This window comes from Urocitellus parryii, chromosome 8 (genome assembly GCF_045843805.1).
Source record: "Urocitellus parryii isolate mUroPar1 chromosome 8, mUroPar1.hap1, whole genome shotgun sequence".
Lineage (NCBI taxonomy): Eukaryota > Metazoa > Chordata > Mammalia > Rodentia > Sciuridae > Urocitellus > Urocitellus parryii.
The window spans coordinates 46,698,661-46,716,350 of record NC_135538.1 but is presented as its reverse complement, the minus strand read 5'-3'; the positions used below and the strand labels follow the sequence as shown (position 1 = coordinate 46,716,350).

General features: G+C 36.5%; 1 protein-coding gene across 3 annotated transcripts in view; it reads left to right on the top strand.

The window, feature by feature from the left end:
• Dse (dermatan sulfate epimerase) overlaps positions 1-17,289 on the top strand; it is a 70,291-nt gene extending 53,002 nt beyond the window's left edge. For 2 of the 3 annotated variants that reach the window (XM_026414995.2, XM_077801809.1), the window contains 4 exons: positions 7,428-7,681; positions 9,946-10,185; positions 12,402-12,609; positions 14,740-17,289. In XM_026414995.2, coding sequence (XP_026270780.2) covers positions 7,428-7,681; positions 9,946-10,185; positions 12,402-12,609; positions 14,740-16,501 — 2,464 coding nt within the window. In that variant the 3' untranslated portion in view covers positions 16,502-17,289. Of the gene's footprint in view, positions 1-7,427; positions 7,682-9,945; positions 10,186-12,401; positions 12,610-14,739 lie in introns of those variants that run through there. The other variant, XM_077801810.1, reaches the window with a different exon arrangement.
• Positions 17,290-17,690: the final 401 nt, after the last annotated feature.

Genomic DNA, 17,690 nt, shown 5'->3' with positions numbered 1-17,690 from the left:
GTTCCATTCCCAGCTTTCCCAGGAATCTCCAAACTGCTTTCCAAATTGGCCGCACCAATTTGCAGTTCCACCAGCAATGTACAAGAGTACCCTTTTCTCCACATCCTTGCCAGCACTTGTTGTTGTTTGACTTCATAGTGGCTGCCAATCTTACTGGAGTGAAATGGTATCTTAGGGTGGTTTTGATTTGCATTTCTCTGACTGCTAGAGATGGTGAGCATTTTTTCATGTACTTGTTGATTGATTGTATATCCTCCTCTGAGAAGTGTCTGTTCAGGTCCTTGGCCCATTTGTTGATTGGGTTATTTGTTATCTTATTGTCTAATTTTTTGAGTTCTTTGTATACTCTGGATATTAGGGCTCTATCTGAAGTGTGAGGAGTAAAAATTTGTTCCCAGGATGTAGGCTCCCTATTTACCTCTCTTATTGTTTCTCTTGCTGAGAAAAAACTTTTTAGTTTAAGTAAGTCCCATTTGTTGATTCTTGTTATTAACTCTTGTGCTATGGGTGTCCTATTAAGGAATTTGGAGCCCGACCCCACAATATGTAGATCGGAGCCAACTTTTTCTTCTATCAGATGCAGAGTCTCTGATTTGATATCAAGCTCCTTGATCCATTTTGAGTTTACTTTTGTGCATGGCGAGAGAAAGGGATTCAGTTTCATTTTGTTTCATATGGATTTCCAATTTTCCCAGCACCAGTTGTTGAAGTTGCTATCCTTCCTCCATTGCATGCTTTTAGCCCCTTTATCAAATATAAGATAGTTGTAACTTTGTGGATTAGTCTCTGTGTCCTCTATTCTATACCATTGGTCCACCCGCCTGTTTTGGTACCAGTACCATGCTGTTTTTGTCACTATTGCTCTGTAATATAGTTTGAAATCTGGTATCGCTATACCACCTGATTCACACTTCCTGCTTAGAATTGCTTTTGCTATTCTGGGTCTTTTATTTTTCCATATGAATTTCATGATTGCTTTATCTATTTCTACAAGAAATGCCATTGGGATTTTGATTGGCATTGCATTAAACCTATAGAGAACTTTTGGTAATATCGCCATTTTGATAATGTTAGTTCTGCCTATCCATGAACAGGGTATATTTTTCCATCTTCTAAGATCTTCTTCTACTTTTCTCTTTAGGGTTCTGTAGTTTTCATTGTATAAATCTTTCACCTCTTTTGTTAGGTTGATTCCCAAGTATGTTATTTTTTTGGAGGATATTGTGAATGGAATGTTTTTCCTCATTTCAGTTTCAGAAGTTTTGTCGCTGATATACAGAAATGCCTTTGATTTATGCGTGTTGATTTTATATCTTGCCACTTTGCTGAATTCATTTATTAGTTCTAGTAGTTTCTTTGTAGACTCTTTTGGGTCTTCTAGTTATAGAATCATGTCATCTGCAAATAGTGATAATTTAAGTTCTTCTTTTCCTATTTTTATGCCTTTAATTTCTTTCGTCTGTCTAATTGCTCTGGCCAGTGTTTCGAGAACTATATTGAATAGAAGTGGTGATAGAGGGCATTCCTGTCTTGTTCCAGATTTTAGAGGGAATGCCTTTAACTTTTGTCCATTCAGAATGATGCTAGCCTGAGGCTTAGCATAGAGAGCTTTTACAATGTCAAGGTAAGTTCCTGTTATCCCTAGTTTTTCTAATGTTTTGAACATAAAGGGATGCTGTACTTTGTCGAATGCTTTCTCTGCGTCTATCGAGATGATCATATGGTTCTTATCTTTAAGTCTATTGATGTGGTGAATAACATTTATTAATTTCCGTGTATTGAACCATCCTTGCATCCCAGGGATGAATCCTACCTGATCATGGTGCACAATTTTTTTGATGTGTTTTTGTATTCGATTCGCCAGAATTTTATTGAGGATTTTTGCATCTAGGTTCATTAGAGATATTGGTCTGTAGTTTTCTTTCTTTGAGGTGTCTTTGTCTGGTTTCGGAATCAGGGTGATGTTGGCCTCATAGAATGAATTTGGAAGAGCTCCCTCTTTTTCTATTTCCTGAAATAACTTGAAAAGTATTGGTATTAATTCTTCTTTAAAGGTTTTGTAAAACTCTGCTGTATACCCATCCGGTCCTGGGCTTTTCTTGGTTGGTAGTCTTTTGATGGCTTCTTCAATTTCATCCATTGATATTGGTCTGTTTAAGTTGTGGGTATCCTCCTGACTCAGTCTGGGCAAATCATATGACTTAAGAAATTTATCGATGTCTTCACTATCTTCTATTTTATTGAAATATAGGTTTTCAAAATAATTTCTAATTGTCTTCTGTATTTCTGTAGCATCTGTTGTGATATTGCCTTTTTCATCCCATATGTTAGTAATTTGAGTTCTCTCTCTTCTTCTCTTCGGTAGCATGGCTAAAGGTCTGTCGATCTTATTTATTTTTTCGAAGAACCAACTTTTAGTTTTGTTAATTTTTTCAATAGTTTCTTTTGTTTCAATTTCATTGATTTCCACTCTGATTTTAATTATTTCTTGCCTTCTGCTACATTTGCTGTTGTTTTGCTCTTCCTTTTCTAGGGCTTTGAGATGAAGTGTGAGTTCATTTATTTGTTGGTTTTTTCTTTTTCTGAGGAATGACCACCAGGCGATGAATTTTCCTCTTAAAACTGCTTTCATTGTGTCCCATAGATTCCAGTATGTTGTGTCTGTGTTTTCATTTATCTCTAAGAATTTTTTTATTTCCTCCTTTATGTCTTCTGTAACCCATTGATCATTCAGTAACATATTGTTCATTTTCCATGTGATGAAGGATTTTTCCTTCCTTCTTTTATCATTGATTTCCAGTTTCATTCCATTATGATCAGATAAAATGCATGGTATTATCTCCACCCCTTTATATTTACTGAGGGTTGCCCTATGGCATAATATATGGTCTATTTTTGAGAAGGATCCATGTGCTGCTGAGAAAAAAGTATATCCATTTGATGATGGTTGATATATTCTCTATATGTCAGTTAAGTCTAGGTTATTGATTGTGGTATTGAGTTCTATAGTTTCTTTATTCAACTTTTGTTTGGAGGATCTGTCCAATGGTGAGAGAGGTGTGTTGAAGTCACCCATAATTATTTTGTTGCGGTCTATTTGATTCTTGAACTTGAGGAGAATTTGTTTTATGAATGTCTCAGCACCATTATTTGGTGCATAAATAATTCTAATTGTTATGTCTTGTTGGTGAATGGTTCCTTTTAACAGTATATAATGTCCTTCTTTATCCCTTTTGATTAACTTAGTCTTGAAGTCGATTTTATTCGATATGAGGATGGCCACCCCTGCTTGCTTACGAGGACCGTGTGCGTGGTATATTTTTTCCCATCCTTTCACCTTCAGCCTGTGTATGTCTTTTCCAATCAGATGTGTCTCCTGGAGGCAGCATATTGTTGGATTTGTTTTTTTAATCCATGATACCAGCCTATGTCGCTTTATTGGAGAGTTTAAGCCATTAACATTCAGAGTTACTATTGATATATGGTTTGTACTTCCATCCATGTTTGATTATTTATCCTTTTTTTAAAAAATTTAGTTTGTTTCTCCATGATTATCTTTCCCCTCGCCCTCTGTCTTTACCGAGGCACTTCCCTCTGATGGTTTTGGCTATTGTTTTTCATTTCTTCCTCATGTAGTGTTTTGCTCAAAATGCTTTGCAATGCTGGTTTTCTGGCTGCAAATTCTTTTAATTTTTGTTCATCATGAAAGATTTTTATTTCGTTGTCATACCTGAAGCTTAATTTTGCTGGATACAGAATTCTTGGTTGGCATCCGTTGTCTTTCAGTGTTTGAAATACATTGTTCCATGACCTTCTTGCTTTCAGTGTCTGTGATAAAAAATCCATTGTTAACCTTATTGGTTTACCCTGAATGTAATCTGTCTCCTTTCTCTTGTAGCTTTTAATATTTTCTCTTTATTCTGTATATTGGATATCTTCATAACAATGTGTCTTGGCATTGGTCTACTGTGATTTTGTGTGCTCGGTGTCCTGTATGCATCTTCAATTTGTATATCTGTTTCCTTTTTTATTTCTGGAAAGTTTTCTGTAATTATTTCATTCAGCAGGTTACTCATTCCCTTGGTTTGAATCTCTGTACCTTCTTCTATCCCGATGACTTTGGTTTTTTTATGTTATCCCATAACTCTTGGATGTTTTTCTCGTGATTTTTTACCAGCCTTTCTGAGTTGGCTAGACTCTTTTCAAGATGATATATTTTGTCTTCATTATCTGACGTTCTGGCTTCTACTTGCTCCACTCTGTTAGTGATACTCTCAATTGAGTTTTTAATTTGGTTTATCGTTTCCTTCATTTCTAGAATTATTGTTTGATTATTTTTTATAATCTCTATCTCCTGATAAAGATGCTTAACTTCTTCTTTTATCTGTTTATGTAATTCATTCTCAATGTGTTCTTTCGCTGCTTGAATTTGCTGTCTCGTATCCTCTTTAAGGTTCCATTCCATCTGTCTAAGGTGTTCCTTGAGTTCTTTATATGACCATTTTTCCGATGACTCTAGGTCCTCCTGAATATTTAGGCTGTCCTGCATTGTTTGTACTCCTTTTCTTCCTTGCTTTTTGAAGCTGCTCATGTTACTTCTTGTTCTGTTTGACTGCTGAGTTACTATTTACTCTCCTATAAATTTATTTGATGCTTGGGAGGAAAGGTATTAGAAGGGAAGGGAAGAAGTCACTAAAGAGAATGAGAGTAAGCAGGTAGAATTCAAGGAAGGGGGATAAGATAATTGAAAAGAAATGAAAAGACAAAAGAAGAAAAAATAGGAAATAAAAAAAGAAAAATTTTTTTTTTAAAAAAAGTAATAAAAAAATTAAAATTAAAATTGGAAGAAACAAATTTTAAAAAATTGTAAGAAAAAATTTAAAAAACAAGAAAGAAAAATGAAAATGAAAGAAAAACCCAAATCAAAAAAAAAAAATAGAAAAGAGAAAAGAAAAAAAAAAACTGATAAATGCAGTCTTGAGTTTGATTAACTTCTCTTCCAGTAGGTGGCGCTGTGCCCACCAGGCCAAGTTTCTCCTGTCAATAAGCGGGAACCAATCACTGTGCAGCAGCTCCTCCCAGACTGGGCGAGTCTCCAATCCTGAGTGCCTAGGGCCTCCTCTTGTGTCTAGTCACTTCCCCACTTTTCCTCTAGCCAGGCCCCTCTCACAGGTGCCGCTCACCACAATACTGGGTACACGCCAGGTCTGCTGCTCCCGGGAGCCCTGTTTTCATGAATGACTGGGCACACTCTTCCAGTTTGCCATTCCCTCAGACCCTAAGTTTGTAGAGCTTGGGGCTGAGAATCCTCAGCGAATTTTACTTGCCCTCCGGTAGCCACGCCCCTGGTAGCTGGTGCCACGGGTCCCGCACCACCTCTAATTCCCTCGGTCTGGCTACTGCGCTCACGGGAGAGCTGGGAGGGGCCCTTAAGGTTTCCCCGATATGTGGAGAGGGAAGGCTAGGGAATTACACACCTGTAGCCGCAGGTTTCAATGAAGTTATCTCCTCTGCCGCAGTTTGATGACATTAGTTCTCTGCCATGGTGGAATCTTTGCAAATGGCGACAGTTCGTTTCCCTTTGCTGGGTGACCAATGCAACGGGTGGGTCCTTACTGTCTCTCCCAAGCCCCGTTTCAAACCTGTGGCCACTACCTATGAAGGCTCGGTTGGCATTACCTCCGTAGGATCAGAAGGGCTGACCAGTTGTTTCAGCCGGATGGATTAGTGCTGAGTCACAGATGTTTGTCTGCGGGAAGCAGGTGACCGGGAGCTTGAATTCAGCCGATCCGGGCTCAGTGTGTGTTCTGAGAGGCCCAGACTGTTCGCCCCGGATCCATGTCAGCTCAGCATTGCCTAGTGATCCTGAGCAAACAGATTTAGGCTGTTTACGACTCCCTATGCCTGCACAGCTGAAGAGGTCAGAGACTTGATCTCTCCGCGCCCGCCGCCATGTTGGAATCCCATTTGGGGAGGTTTTGAAATTCTTACAGAATCACCAGGAAAGGACTTACCAAGATATCTTCTCTAGCATAAACTTATGAAAGAAGAACATAATCTGGAAGAGTTGATCTCTCAGAATGTTTAAAAATGTACTTAACCTAAGGTCTTTGGAGTTCATTGGGGCAAAATATTGGATCTTAATTTTCACTAACTCCAACTCTAATAGCATTGGGAGAACCTGTAGCTTAATTACAGATACATATCAGATGTTTTCATCTTATATTATTGTTGTTATAAACATCTCAAAATTTATGCTCATCTCCACTTGTAAATTAGGGAGTTATTATCCCCACTATTAAATGTTCATATTTAATTCCTTAATACATAAGCATCATTATCTTCTAAATACATATATTGATAGTTTTATTTCAAAATATGACATTTCCTTGTAGCTCTTCAAATTAGTCTTATGAATTTTAAGCCACTTTGAGAAAGCAGAAAGGTTTTACTCAGTTACCACAATGGTTCAGGGATCATGGAATAGAATGTGAAGCAGCAGCATAATTCCTGAGGACTTTCTTCGATCTCCCCAAGCACAGTACACTTTAAGTTTGTTGCCCTCTCTACAAGATTACTCAAATACTTCCTGAACAGGTGAGAAGAGTTTTATGGATAATTCATTTTAGTTCTGATTGTGAATGATCTTTTTTTTACTTCCTTTAATGCAGGCCACACACTATTAAAGTATTTGCAAAATATTTTAGTGAGTCAGACAATAATTTGGCTGCCTAGTAAATGACACTGTAATACTTCACAGGTCAGCTTTTAGACTTCACTGAAAGGTATTCGAAGGACCTTAACAGCAGTGCAGTTTATGGGAAATAATGGAAATATAGAAATTCTGAGGTAGAATCAGAACCCACTTACATTAGCCTTTTAGCCACTCTTCCCATTGTGGTGTTAACCATGTAAGTCTATCTATAGTGAGAGGTCTTGGGCTGTAGACGATCACACCTTCACATTGACCAGCCATAGGAAATAAGATTGATATTCCTGTTCAACTTTATTAAAAACATAGCCATAAGTTACTTAGAACTGAGAGCCCCTTAGGTAATGGAAAGGAAGGGTTGAGCTCTGGTTGAGCAGATCCTCCAGGGAATTTTGCCTTGCCATTACATGTTCTGTGCTTTAGATCTCTTTGAATATTTTCTACCACCTCTCATCAAGAAGGAAAACACAAAAAGTAAAAATTCTTAAACTTGATGTTGCCATAAGTCTGGGAGAAAAAAAAGTGTTAATTCTAACTTTCATGAGTCATACTTTATGCCTCTGTCTTATGTGGAAGGAAGTCAATTCTATGTCATTAAAACCTCTTGGATTATCTCTGCATTTGTGCCCTGTAGTTCTGCAAAATAGACACTTATGAAAAGTGCTGAAAGCTGAGCCCTAGTGCACTCATTTATGTATTTCATTTTTCTTTGCAGGTTGGTGAAAGATGCTCCTTGGGATGAAGTTCCACTTGCTCACTCCCTGGTTGGTTTTGCCACTGCTTATGACTTCTTATACAACTACCTGAGCAAGACACAACAGGAGAAGTTTCTTGAAGTGATTGCCAATGCCTCAGGATATATGTATGAAACTTCATACAGGAGAGGATGGGGATTTCAATACCTGCACAATCATCAGCCCACCAACTGCATGGCTTTGCTCACAGGAAGCCTAGTTCTGATGAATCAAGGTGTGTGTGATCACATCATGGCCAAGGTGATGCCTGACCTGACATCAGTCATTGTTGCCATGTAGTAAGCAAAGCATTTTTATAACTCTTCTTAGGTACATGTTCATACTTGTATCCTAACTAAACCTGTGAAATGAAGTAATACTCAGGGCATCTCTTAGTTAATTAAAGGATATACCTTCCTTAATTTCTGCTAGTTATATTAGCCTGTATGGTACTTAATTATGACTTGTAATCATTCCAGGCCATATTCTTACAGTATAGAGTCAGTGACAAATATTCATTTTGACAGTGAAGTTAGCCAGTCTGGAATAAATGAAGGTCTTACTTGAAATAAATATTCCTAGCACACAGATATGACTCATAACTTCACTATTCTTGTTTTTTTCTCTAAAGATTTAAAGCAACCAGACTAGATTGTTTAAGTCAAAATTAGAAAGAACTTTTGTGGATTGTTTAGCTACTCTGCATTAACATACTATATACATCCCAATGTCACATTTTCTTTGTTCTTGTAGCTAGCATAATTGTAGCTCCTTTGAAAATCTAGAAATGACTGAGATTGTATTTAGGAAAAAGAGTTCTTAAGATCCCTGTGAATTATTAGAATACTAAATATGTAATTGGACCTTGGAAATCTAAATAATTTGACTCTTATTTATATACCCCATAAGAATTACTCAGCATTTTATAGATTCTTCAACAACAGATTTTACCCAAATCTGGTTTTCTCCCTTATCAAATCAACCAAGGATTGCTTTTAAATTAAGTCTTAGGGAAAAAAAATCTTCCTTTAACAACAATATCAGTACCTTGTACTAACAGAGATCTATAGTTTACAAAGTATTTTAGTGGACAATGCCTGAAGGGGATTTTTGAAAAAAACAAACCAGGAAAATCAGGTAATGTGGTATCCAAGGAGCAGTGGCCTGGTTTTAGGCATCAGTCATGTTGGTACCTCCATGGAAACGGATATGGAGAAGGAAGACACAGAGGAAAAAAAGAAAAGAAAAGATGATGATGACTGGAATTTTAAATTCAAATGACAAAGGATGGAACTAGAAAAGTATTGAGAAGACTGCCATGTCTGGTACGGAGCTGGGTGGCAGAAGGAGTCAAGGGACATTTAGTAGTCACCCCTTTACAGCCAAGCCTGCAAGCATGCTGTCTTTGTGAGTTGGGGGCCAGGTCATAGCCTGGGGCCTGGGGTTAGGCCCAGAACTAATGGCATCTGGAGTTCTGGAAGTCCTCACACCTGACACACCTCATAGACCATGGTAAAGTCCTAGGTTTGGATCAAAGTTCTATTCATTTTGTGTCATGTGCCATAGGTTTGGAATAAGGCACCTTCTTGTAGATTTGGGGTAACAAGGCTTAACTGGGTCCTTAAAAGAATTAAGGAAGATTTTTTTCAGTGCTCTGTAAATTATAAATGCTGAAGAAATGTAAGTAGTTCTTATTTTTGTCTAAATGTAAGAATTCTTGAAAGCTAGCATTTCTGTGTCCAAAAGATTTTATAAGATGTTTTAGATTTTGAATTTTCAGTGGGGAGATTGAGAAATGTAACTGGTTAAAAAAGTAGTTGAACAAATGTAACTGATTTAAAAAGTAGTTGAACAAAGTCATGCAGCTCACTATTGGCAGACTCAGGACTCACACTTGAATTTTTTTTTTTTCACCATTAGATTTCCATTCCAAAGATTTCTCAACTCTTCAGTACTACCTTTTCAAATTCTGTGAAATCTAAAAGCACATAAGTAATGAGAGACTGTCTTCTAATGACAGGACAAATTGAAGATGGTCTACCATTTATAATGCTGTATCTTGTTACAAATTCTATAAAATAACACTGTAAGTTTTACAAAGCGGTAAACTTTAAATATATTTTCAGGCATTTTTTTTAGGAAAATTGAATAAGAGTCTCAATGTACAAATCTTATCTTACAAAGTTACATGTCATTTGTGATCTTATACACGATGTAGTTAGTTTTAGTTTACTGATAATTGGGAAATTACTTGATACTTAAGGGTTTATTTTCATTTAATTGATAAATGACTTGTGTTCAAGAACTTTTTAACTCACATCATGGACTCACTACAAACCTGGATTGACAGGGTGTTGTTTATAATGTGGATGAGAGGTTGATAATGTAATTTGTAATAATACAAACTTGTCAGATAACTCAGGTTAGTATTTGGTCATGTTTTTGTTTATGCTTTGTTACAGTCTTTTGTCATTGTTTGCATGTGTTTTCATCCTTCAGGGTACCTCCAGGAAGCCTACTTATGGACCAAACAAGTTCTGACCATCATGGAGAAATCTCTGGTCTTACTCCGGGAAGTGACAGATGGCTCCCTCTATGAAGGAGTTGCTTATGGCAGCTACACCACTAGATCACTCTTCCAGTATATGTTTCTTGTTCAGAGGCACTTTGACATCAACCACTTTGGCCATCCATGGCTCAAACAACACTTTGCATTTATGTACAGAACCATCTTGCCAGGTATAGTGAGGATTTAGAAGTGGGAAAATGTTGCACAGTTATAATTTTTTTCTGACTATGAAAATGAGCTAGGCAAAGAAAAGAAATGAGGTTTCTTATGCTGAGATTAAAGTGATTATTTGTTTAAAAAACAGAGAAAATTTTGAATTTAAAAGCTGCATATGGGTAAAGCACTTTGAGCCAACATGAGGTTTTATGATTTAGGTATTATAAAGGTTGGAGCATAATGGATCAAATATAATGTCTAGTCCCCACAGTTCTTCCATTTTTACACACACATATGTACACACACACACACATATACACACATACACACACACACACACAAACTTGAATATTCATAAACTCATTTTTACAAATCTAATAAAATATTAACATTAAGGATTAAATGTCAGTTTTTCTTTTTCTGTGATCCCTGATCAATCCCATTGTAGGTTTTAATTTCTTATCTTTTCTTCAGAACCACATAGACATAATTCAAAATGTATTATACCTACATATTGTGTTGATGATTTATTATTCTTTTTTAAAAAATAACCAGTATAGTATATAGAAAATGAAACAAAAGCAACAACTTCTATAAAATTTCCAATTTAATATTGCTGTGTAGTTTGGCCTTGTAAGACAACTGGCTCTAAAATACGTGCCTGGGTGTGCGTGCATGCACATGTGTTTTAATTATTTATTTCTAGGAGAGCTTTGTAATTCACTTTATTTGTAAAACAGAACTAAGGTATTAGAAATAGTTTAGGAGATAAATTTTCATCAAGATGGATCTCCCTGCCCCCAGAAAATACAATTTTTATTTGGTAATTCTAGACCTATAACACAAAATACAGTCTTTAAACCATTTTGCTCTGGTTGAATACAGATGGATTAGAAGCTCCTTAATTGGATTAGTTATCAAAAAACGCTGTGAACAAAATAATCATTTTAAGATTTACTTTAGACTTACATACAGAGCCTATTCTTTATTGCTTATTCTTAGACATACAGCAGAGGCTGTCTTGCAGTTCATCTTGGTAAACAAAGTCCTTCTAAAGAAAGGAGTCTCTAAGAGGTCCCAGTGCTTCTTATAATTTGAGCAGACTTCTAATAGCCAGCCATTTTAGGCTGAGTCGAAGGGCTTGAGTCTACCCTGAGCTGTGCTTGTGGCTACTTTCTAAACTGGAAAAGACAACAGGAACGCCTGTAAAGGGAGCATTCACATGTTTGTGTTTATTAATTCAATAAACTTTTATTGAACATCTATATGCCAGGCATTGGACTAGGCAGGGGATTTAAAGAGAAATAAAATATATTCTCTCCCTCAAGGAGCTCACAGACTTGATGTAATCTTTGTACTATCACATTTTATGTTAAGATTTACTTGGAAAAGCATTTACTAGTTGATTAGAAGGAGAAATTATTAGCTGTGAATTATATGAATACAATCATGATGGCATTTTTAAGAGAATTCTGTGTTTTAGCAATCTGTTCTCCACTGCAATCTCCTTTTTGCTACAGTTGATAGTCTGGATTCTGGTGATGGTTATTCTTATCTGGCCCAGAGTTTTCTCCCAGTCTTCTTTTTCAAGAGTACCTGGAGCATATCTGTTCTTCTTCTTTTTCTTCCTTCCTTAATCCAATAACAATTCTTTGCTTGATGATCCTTGCATTTTCTACTTCTTTAACTTCCAGCAGTACATAAACAGATTCCAACAGAATCTTTTCTGGGAGTTAAGTTTTTGTCCTGCATTATATTACTTATATACACTAATTTTATTAGAAATAAAATGTGAGTACTTTGTGTTATTGTCCTGGCCTGGAATGCAAGTTGAGCTGAGGGAGAGCTAGTACTCGTTCCAGGTTCAGGAACTTACTGTGTACAAGAGGATATTCATGCAAAGATGCAAATATAGTTGTACATAATGTGGATATTGAAAAATGAACAAAGAGGGTAAAATGTTTATATACATTTTTAAGTGTGACACATTTGTTATCAATGACAAATTGCCACATAACAAATACAAGCTTGCACACAAGATTTATGGAAGACATTCAGGGGGATTTTGATTTTGATTGATGTGGGATAGAGCATGGACATCATGGTTTTATTTTATCCAAAATACACCACTGATTCTAATTTGCAGCTAGGTTTGAAAATCATTGTTTAGATCTTTATGTGAATGTACAGTTTTAAGCTGATCTCAATTCTTTCAAACTTCCTTCCCCAGGGTTTCAAAGAACTGTAGCCATTGCAGATTCAAATTACAACTGGTTTTATGGTCCAGAAAGCCAATTAGTGTTCCTGGATAAATTTGTCATGCGTAATGGCAGTGGAAACTGGCTGGCTGACCAAATCAGAAGGAATCGTGTGGTGGAAGGTCCAGGGACACCATCCAAAGGGCAGCGCTGGTGCACTTTGCACACAGAATTTCTCTGGTATGACACATTGGGTTGGCTTTAAAGAGAAAAAGTAATGGGGGTGCTATTCATGCTGTGCACTATTTTTTTTGCATTTAAAAGGAAATACTAATATAAAATCCATTTTAAAACTTCTTCTCCATGTTACCTAAATATGTGCAGCTTTAGTTTAACTTCTACCACAATATTTGAAACTGCTAGAAACATTTCTTTACATTCAAGATATAATTACGCAGTGTAGTTCTTGATTCTCTTGTATTAGAGATGTCTTAGGCCTTTTCTATTTCATAGAAAAGCTTGATTTGATTCAGCACCATTTTTAAAATCATTTAAGAAGAAAGCCACAAAATTAAGCCACAGATTATTCTTATGATCACATGAAAATAAGAAGGTAGTAAAATATTTTGTTTTGTTTTGGTAAATGGAGCATTATAATCTTCTAATAGCAAAGCTGTTCCTAAACTTTCAAAAATGTTTAAAAGTGCTTGACAGTATTTGACAGCTTCACTTTGATAATAAAAGAACCGTGTAATTTTTTTTGCCGTAATCTTTTAAGCCCAGAAGGAGAGGCTTGTGTCTCCTTTTAAAATATTGCCAAATATATTGTTGGCATCCAATAAGTTAAAATCAAAATTACAGGGAACTAGTTAATCATTAATCCCTGATGACTTTCAGGCTATTGAAATTTGCATTCAGCTCCAAAATAAGCTGATTATAGTCTGCTTCTCTTTATTCTTTTTTTCAAAGTTCACACAGTTAAGGAGGAAAAAAAACCATTAGAAAAGTGGTAACGCTCTAGTTTAACTAGCATTTTATAACTATTTTCATAGATGAGCTAAATATATTAATGTACAACCATTGGGGCTCCTTTGAGGGATGTGGAGTAACTACTTAATAGTAAAAAGAAAGTAATACTTTCGCTTACCATGAATATGTAACCAAGAGAGTTCTACAAAGCCAACTATTGGATTCAGATTAATGCTAAGTCTAAGCTTAGTTAAAAATCTGCCTTTATAGGAATATACAAACCAATCAAAAACTGAGAGAAGGATGGCCAGTTCAGCTTGTATTTGTTAAATCATATCAATTAAGCCAACAGTATACTCAACCTCAGTAGAGACGTGATTTCTGATGTCCTGAAACTGAGACTCTAGAACAACAGATGAAAGGGCAAATCAAAGGGCAATGAGATCAACTGTACCATGAGTGCTGACTGTACTAGGCCAAGTATACAAGAGCTAATAATGTGAGTCCACCTCTCTTTCCTTGAGCAGCAAATCACATGGCTTTGTCAAGGCAGCTATCCAAGATCTTCAAAAATAAATATTCCTCTCCATTATTATGTTTGGAAATCTTCCTAATTTAAACAACCTTTGTTCTTAATCACTGTGAAAGTTAATTATTGTATTACTTTAATAATAAACATTTATCATAAATAAAAATTAGAAGTCACTTCTTTTCTAAGAAGCATGGCATTACCTGTAAATTAAAACAAAGTTAAAATAAACCTTTAGAGCTGCTCTAGGCAGTAGTTATCACAATGTTAAACTTGCTAATATTAGATAGTTTCCTGGAATTTCACCCATTTATGTTTTCAAATGTAACACTGGCCATACATTTTTATCTATTGTGTGAAGTTCCTCCCTATTTTAATTATTTTAGAAAAAAAAAACATGGAGGAGGAACTGATTTCAAACCAGTCAATAAAATCAGTTCCTGGCAAACAGTTCCTTTAACAATTCTAGGCTTGTTAAGACCCCAGATCCTAACGTGAGTTTCCTAGAAAAGGTGCCTCTTGGCTAGAAATTTGAGTTTGAAATGCTTATATCTGTGGGGCCCAGTAGTTTGGGTGGCAGCTCCGAAATTGTCAAGTGAAGAATGTCCGTGTAGAAATTAGCAACAGAAGTCAGTTAAGTCTCAAACGCAAGGATCACAAATTGTACTCTTCTTCAGTCACCAGAGGTTTACCCTTGTGCATGCCAATTATCTGTGTTTTCAGAAGTGTCCCTAATATAGTCCGCACTGTAGGTGCTCTGGGTGACATTTGTGTGTTGTTTCTTCCAGCCACATTACCATGTGGCACCAGTTCTGGTATTATTTTCACTTCCATTGGAAAACCATTTAATTTTTAAAAATTAATTCCCTCAGGTATGATGCCAGCTTGAAATCGGTTCCTCCTCCAGATTTTGGCACCCCTACCCTGCATTATTTTGAAGACTGGGGTGTTGTGACTTATGGAAGTGCACTGCCTGCAGAAGTCAATAGATCTTTCCTTTCCTTCAAGTCAGGAAAACTTGGGGGACGTGCAATATATGACATTGTCCACAGAAACAAATACAAAGAGTGGATCAAAGGATGGAGAAATTTTAATGCAGGGCACGAACATCCTGATCAAAACTCATTTACTTTTGCTCCTAATGGTGTGCCTTTCATTACTGAGGCTCTCTATGGGCCAAAATATACCTTCTTCAACAATGTTCTAATGTTTTCTCCAGCTGTGTCAAAGAGCTGCTTTTCTCCCTGGGAGGGTCAGGTCACAGAAGACTGCTCATCAAAATGGTCTAAATACAAGCATGACCTGGCTGCTAACTGTCAGGGAAGAGTGGTTGCAGCCATGGAGAAAGATGGAGTGGTTTTCATCCGAGGGGAAGGTGTGGGAGCTTATAATCCCCGGCTCAACCTAAAGAACATTCAGAGGAATCTGATCCTTCTACATCCACAGCTTCTTCTCCTTGTGGACCAAATACACCTGGGAGAGGAGAGTCCCCTGGAAATGGCAGCAAGTTTCTTCCACAATGTAGATTTTCCTTTTGAGGAGACAGTAATAGATGGTGTCCATGGGGCTTTCATCAGGCAGCGAGATGGACTCTATAAAATGTACTGGATGGATGATACTGGCTATAGTGAGAAAGCAACTCTTGCCTCAGTGACGTACCCGCGGGGCTATCCCTACAATGGAACAAACTATGTGAATGTCACCATGCATCTCCGAAGTCCCATCACTAGGGCAGCTTACCTCTTCATAGGGCCATCTGTAGATGTTCAGAGCTTCAGCATCCACGGAGACTCTCAGCGACTGGATGTATTCATAGCCACAAGTGAACATGCCTATGCAATTTACCTGTGGACCGGTGAGACCACAGGACAGTCTGCTTTTGCACAGGTCATTGCAGATCGCCAGGAAATTCTGTTTGACTGGAATTCAGCCATCAAGAGCACCACTGTCCCTGAGGTGAAGGACTACACTGCTATTGTGGAACATAACCTGCAGCATTTTAAGCCAGTGTTCCAGCTGCTGGAGAAGCAGATCCTATCCCGAGTCCGGAACACAGCTAGCTTTAGGAAAACTGCTGAGCGCCTGCTGAGATTTTCAGATAAGAGACAGACTGAGGAGGCCATTGACAGGATTTTTGCCATATCACAGCAACAGCAGCAGCAGCAAGGCAAGTCAAAGAAAAACCGAAGATCAGGCAAACGCTATAAATTTGTGGATGCTGTCCCTGATATTTTTGCACAGATCGAAGTCAATGAAAAAAAAATTCGACAAAAAGCTCAGATTTTGGCACAGAAAGAACTACCCATAGATGAAGATGAAGAAATGAAAGACCTTTTAGATTTTGCAGATGTAACATATGAAAAACATAAAAATGGGGCCTTGATGAAAGGCCGTTTTGGACAGGCGCGGATGGTGACAACTAGTCATAGCAGAGCTCCGTCGCTGTCTGCTTCCTACACCAGACTGTTCTTGATTCTGAACATTGCGATTTTCTTTGTCATGTTGGCAATGCAGCTGACTTATTTCCAGAGGTCCCAGAGTCTATATGGCCAAAGATGTCTTTATGCGGTCCTTCTAATAGATAGCTGTATTTTATTATGGTTGTATTCGTCTTGTTCCCAGTCACAGTGTTAGCACTGAAGCCATAAAATTGTTTGATCATTTTATGATCACAAAGAGTCTATGCAAAAAAAACAAAACAAAAAAGCCCCAGTTTGTTATTGAATTTTTTCCCCCTCAGATTCATTTTAGTAAGTTAAGGGAAGACATTTTCATACAAGAAAGCAGAGACATGGAAAAATCAGAATTGGAGCAGCAAAGAATTTATCGAAGGAATAAGAATAGCTTGTTTGTCCCCTAGTGTTTTTGGAAGTGTTGGATTTGCTGATTTAGGAGTGATTAAAGTACTACTCTTGAAATAAATAAAAAGCTTGATTTTTAAATATTTTTTCTTAAGGTAAATAAAAAAAAGGTTTAGAAAGAATTGGGTTTTATAATTATTAATTTAAATTTAATGCCGTTAGCTATTTCCAGATACCGTATTGTGAAAAATACCAAATCATGTAATTCCAAGAATTATAAGAAATGAGTGACAGGATTTGTCATTATTGGAACTGGATATCTATTCATATAATAGAAAAAATGATAGCAGAAGATCATTAGAAACTTAAAACTTGTTTCCAGTAGGAAACCTATACACAAAATCTCCTTGATGATGTTGTCTCTGCAAGCATATATTGGTTGCTTTTATACATTTGTTGATTTTTCAATAAATAAGACAATTACAGACAACTTAATATTGTATTTCCTTCTATGGAAAATTCTTTTAGACCCCATGACTAAACTTTTCAAAATAAAGTATTTTATATCCCGAATTTTAATACCAAAGAATATAGGGAGTCTAATCTGGATATGATTCTTAATGTTTTTAATAGAAAACTTTCTTCAAGTTTATTTTGCTAAATAAACAGATCATAATTGTGATTTTTTCTCTAGTGTTTTCTTCTGTGTAACGGGTTACATTCAAAATGAATTCACATTTTCTGAAATCTTTGAGGTGGGATTTTTGTTTGGACATGCATTCATTAAACTTATAAAGTAGTATTTGATTCAAAATAAGTAATTTCTCTGTTTATTGACTTTTCTGTTGTTTAAACATATTAACATTTAAAACAACAGCCAACATCTGATATTTAAATAACACCAAAATTTGTTTTTAAGCATTAAGTTTTCATAGTGATTTGCACTCATGTCCTCAGAAGGTAACAAGAACATAGAATACTGGAAATGTAATCCACAATTGACGTTTGATTATATGAAGATG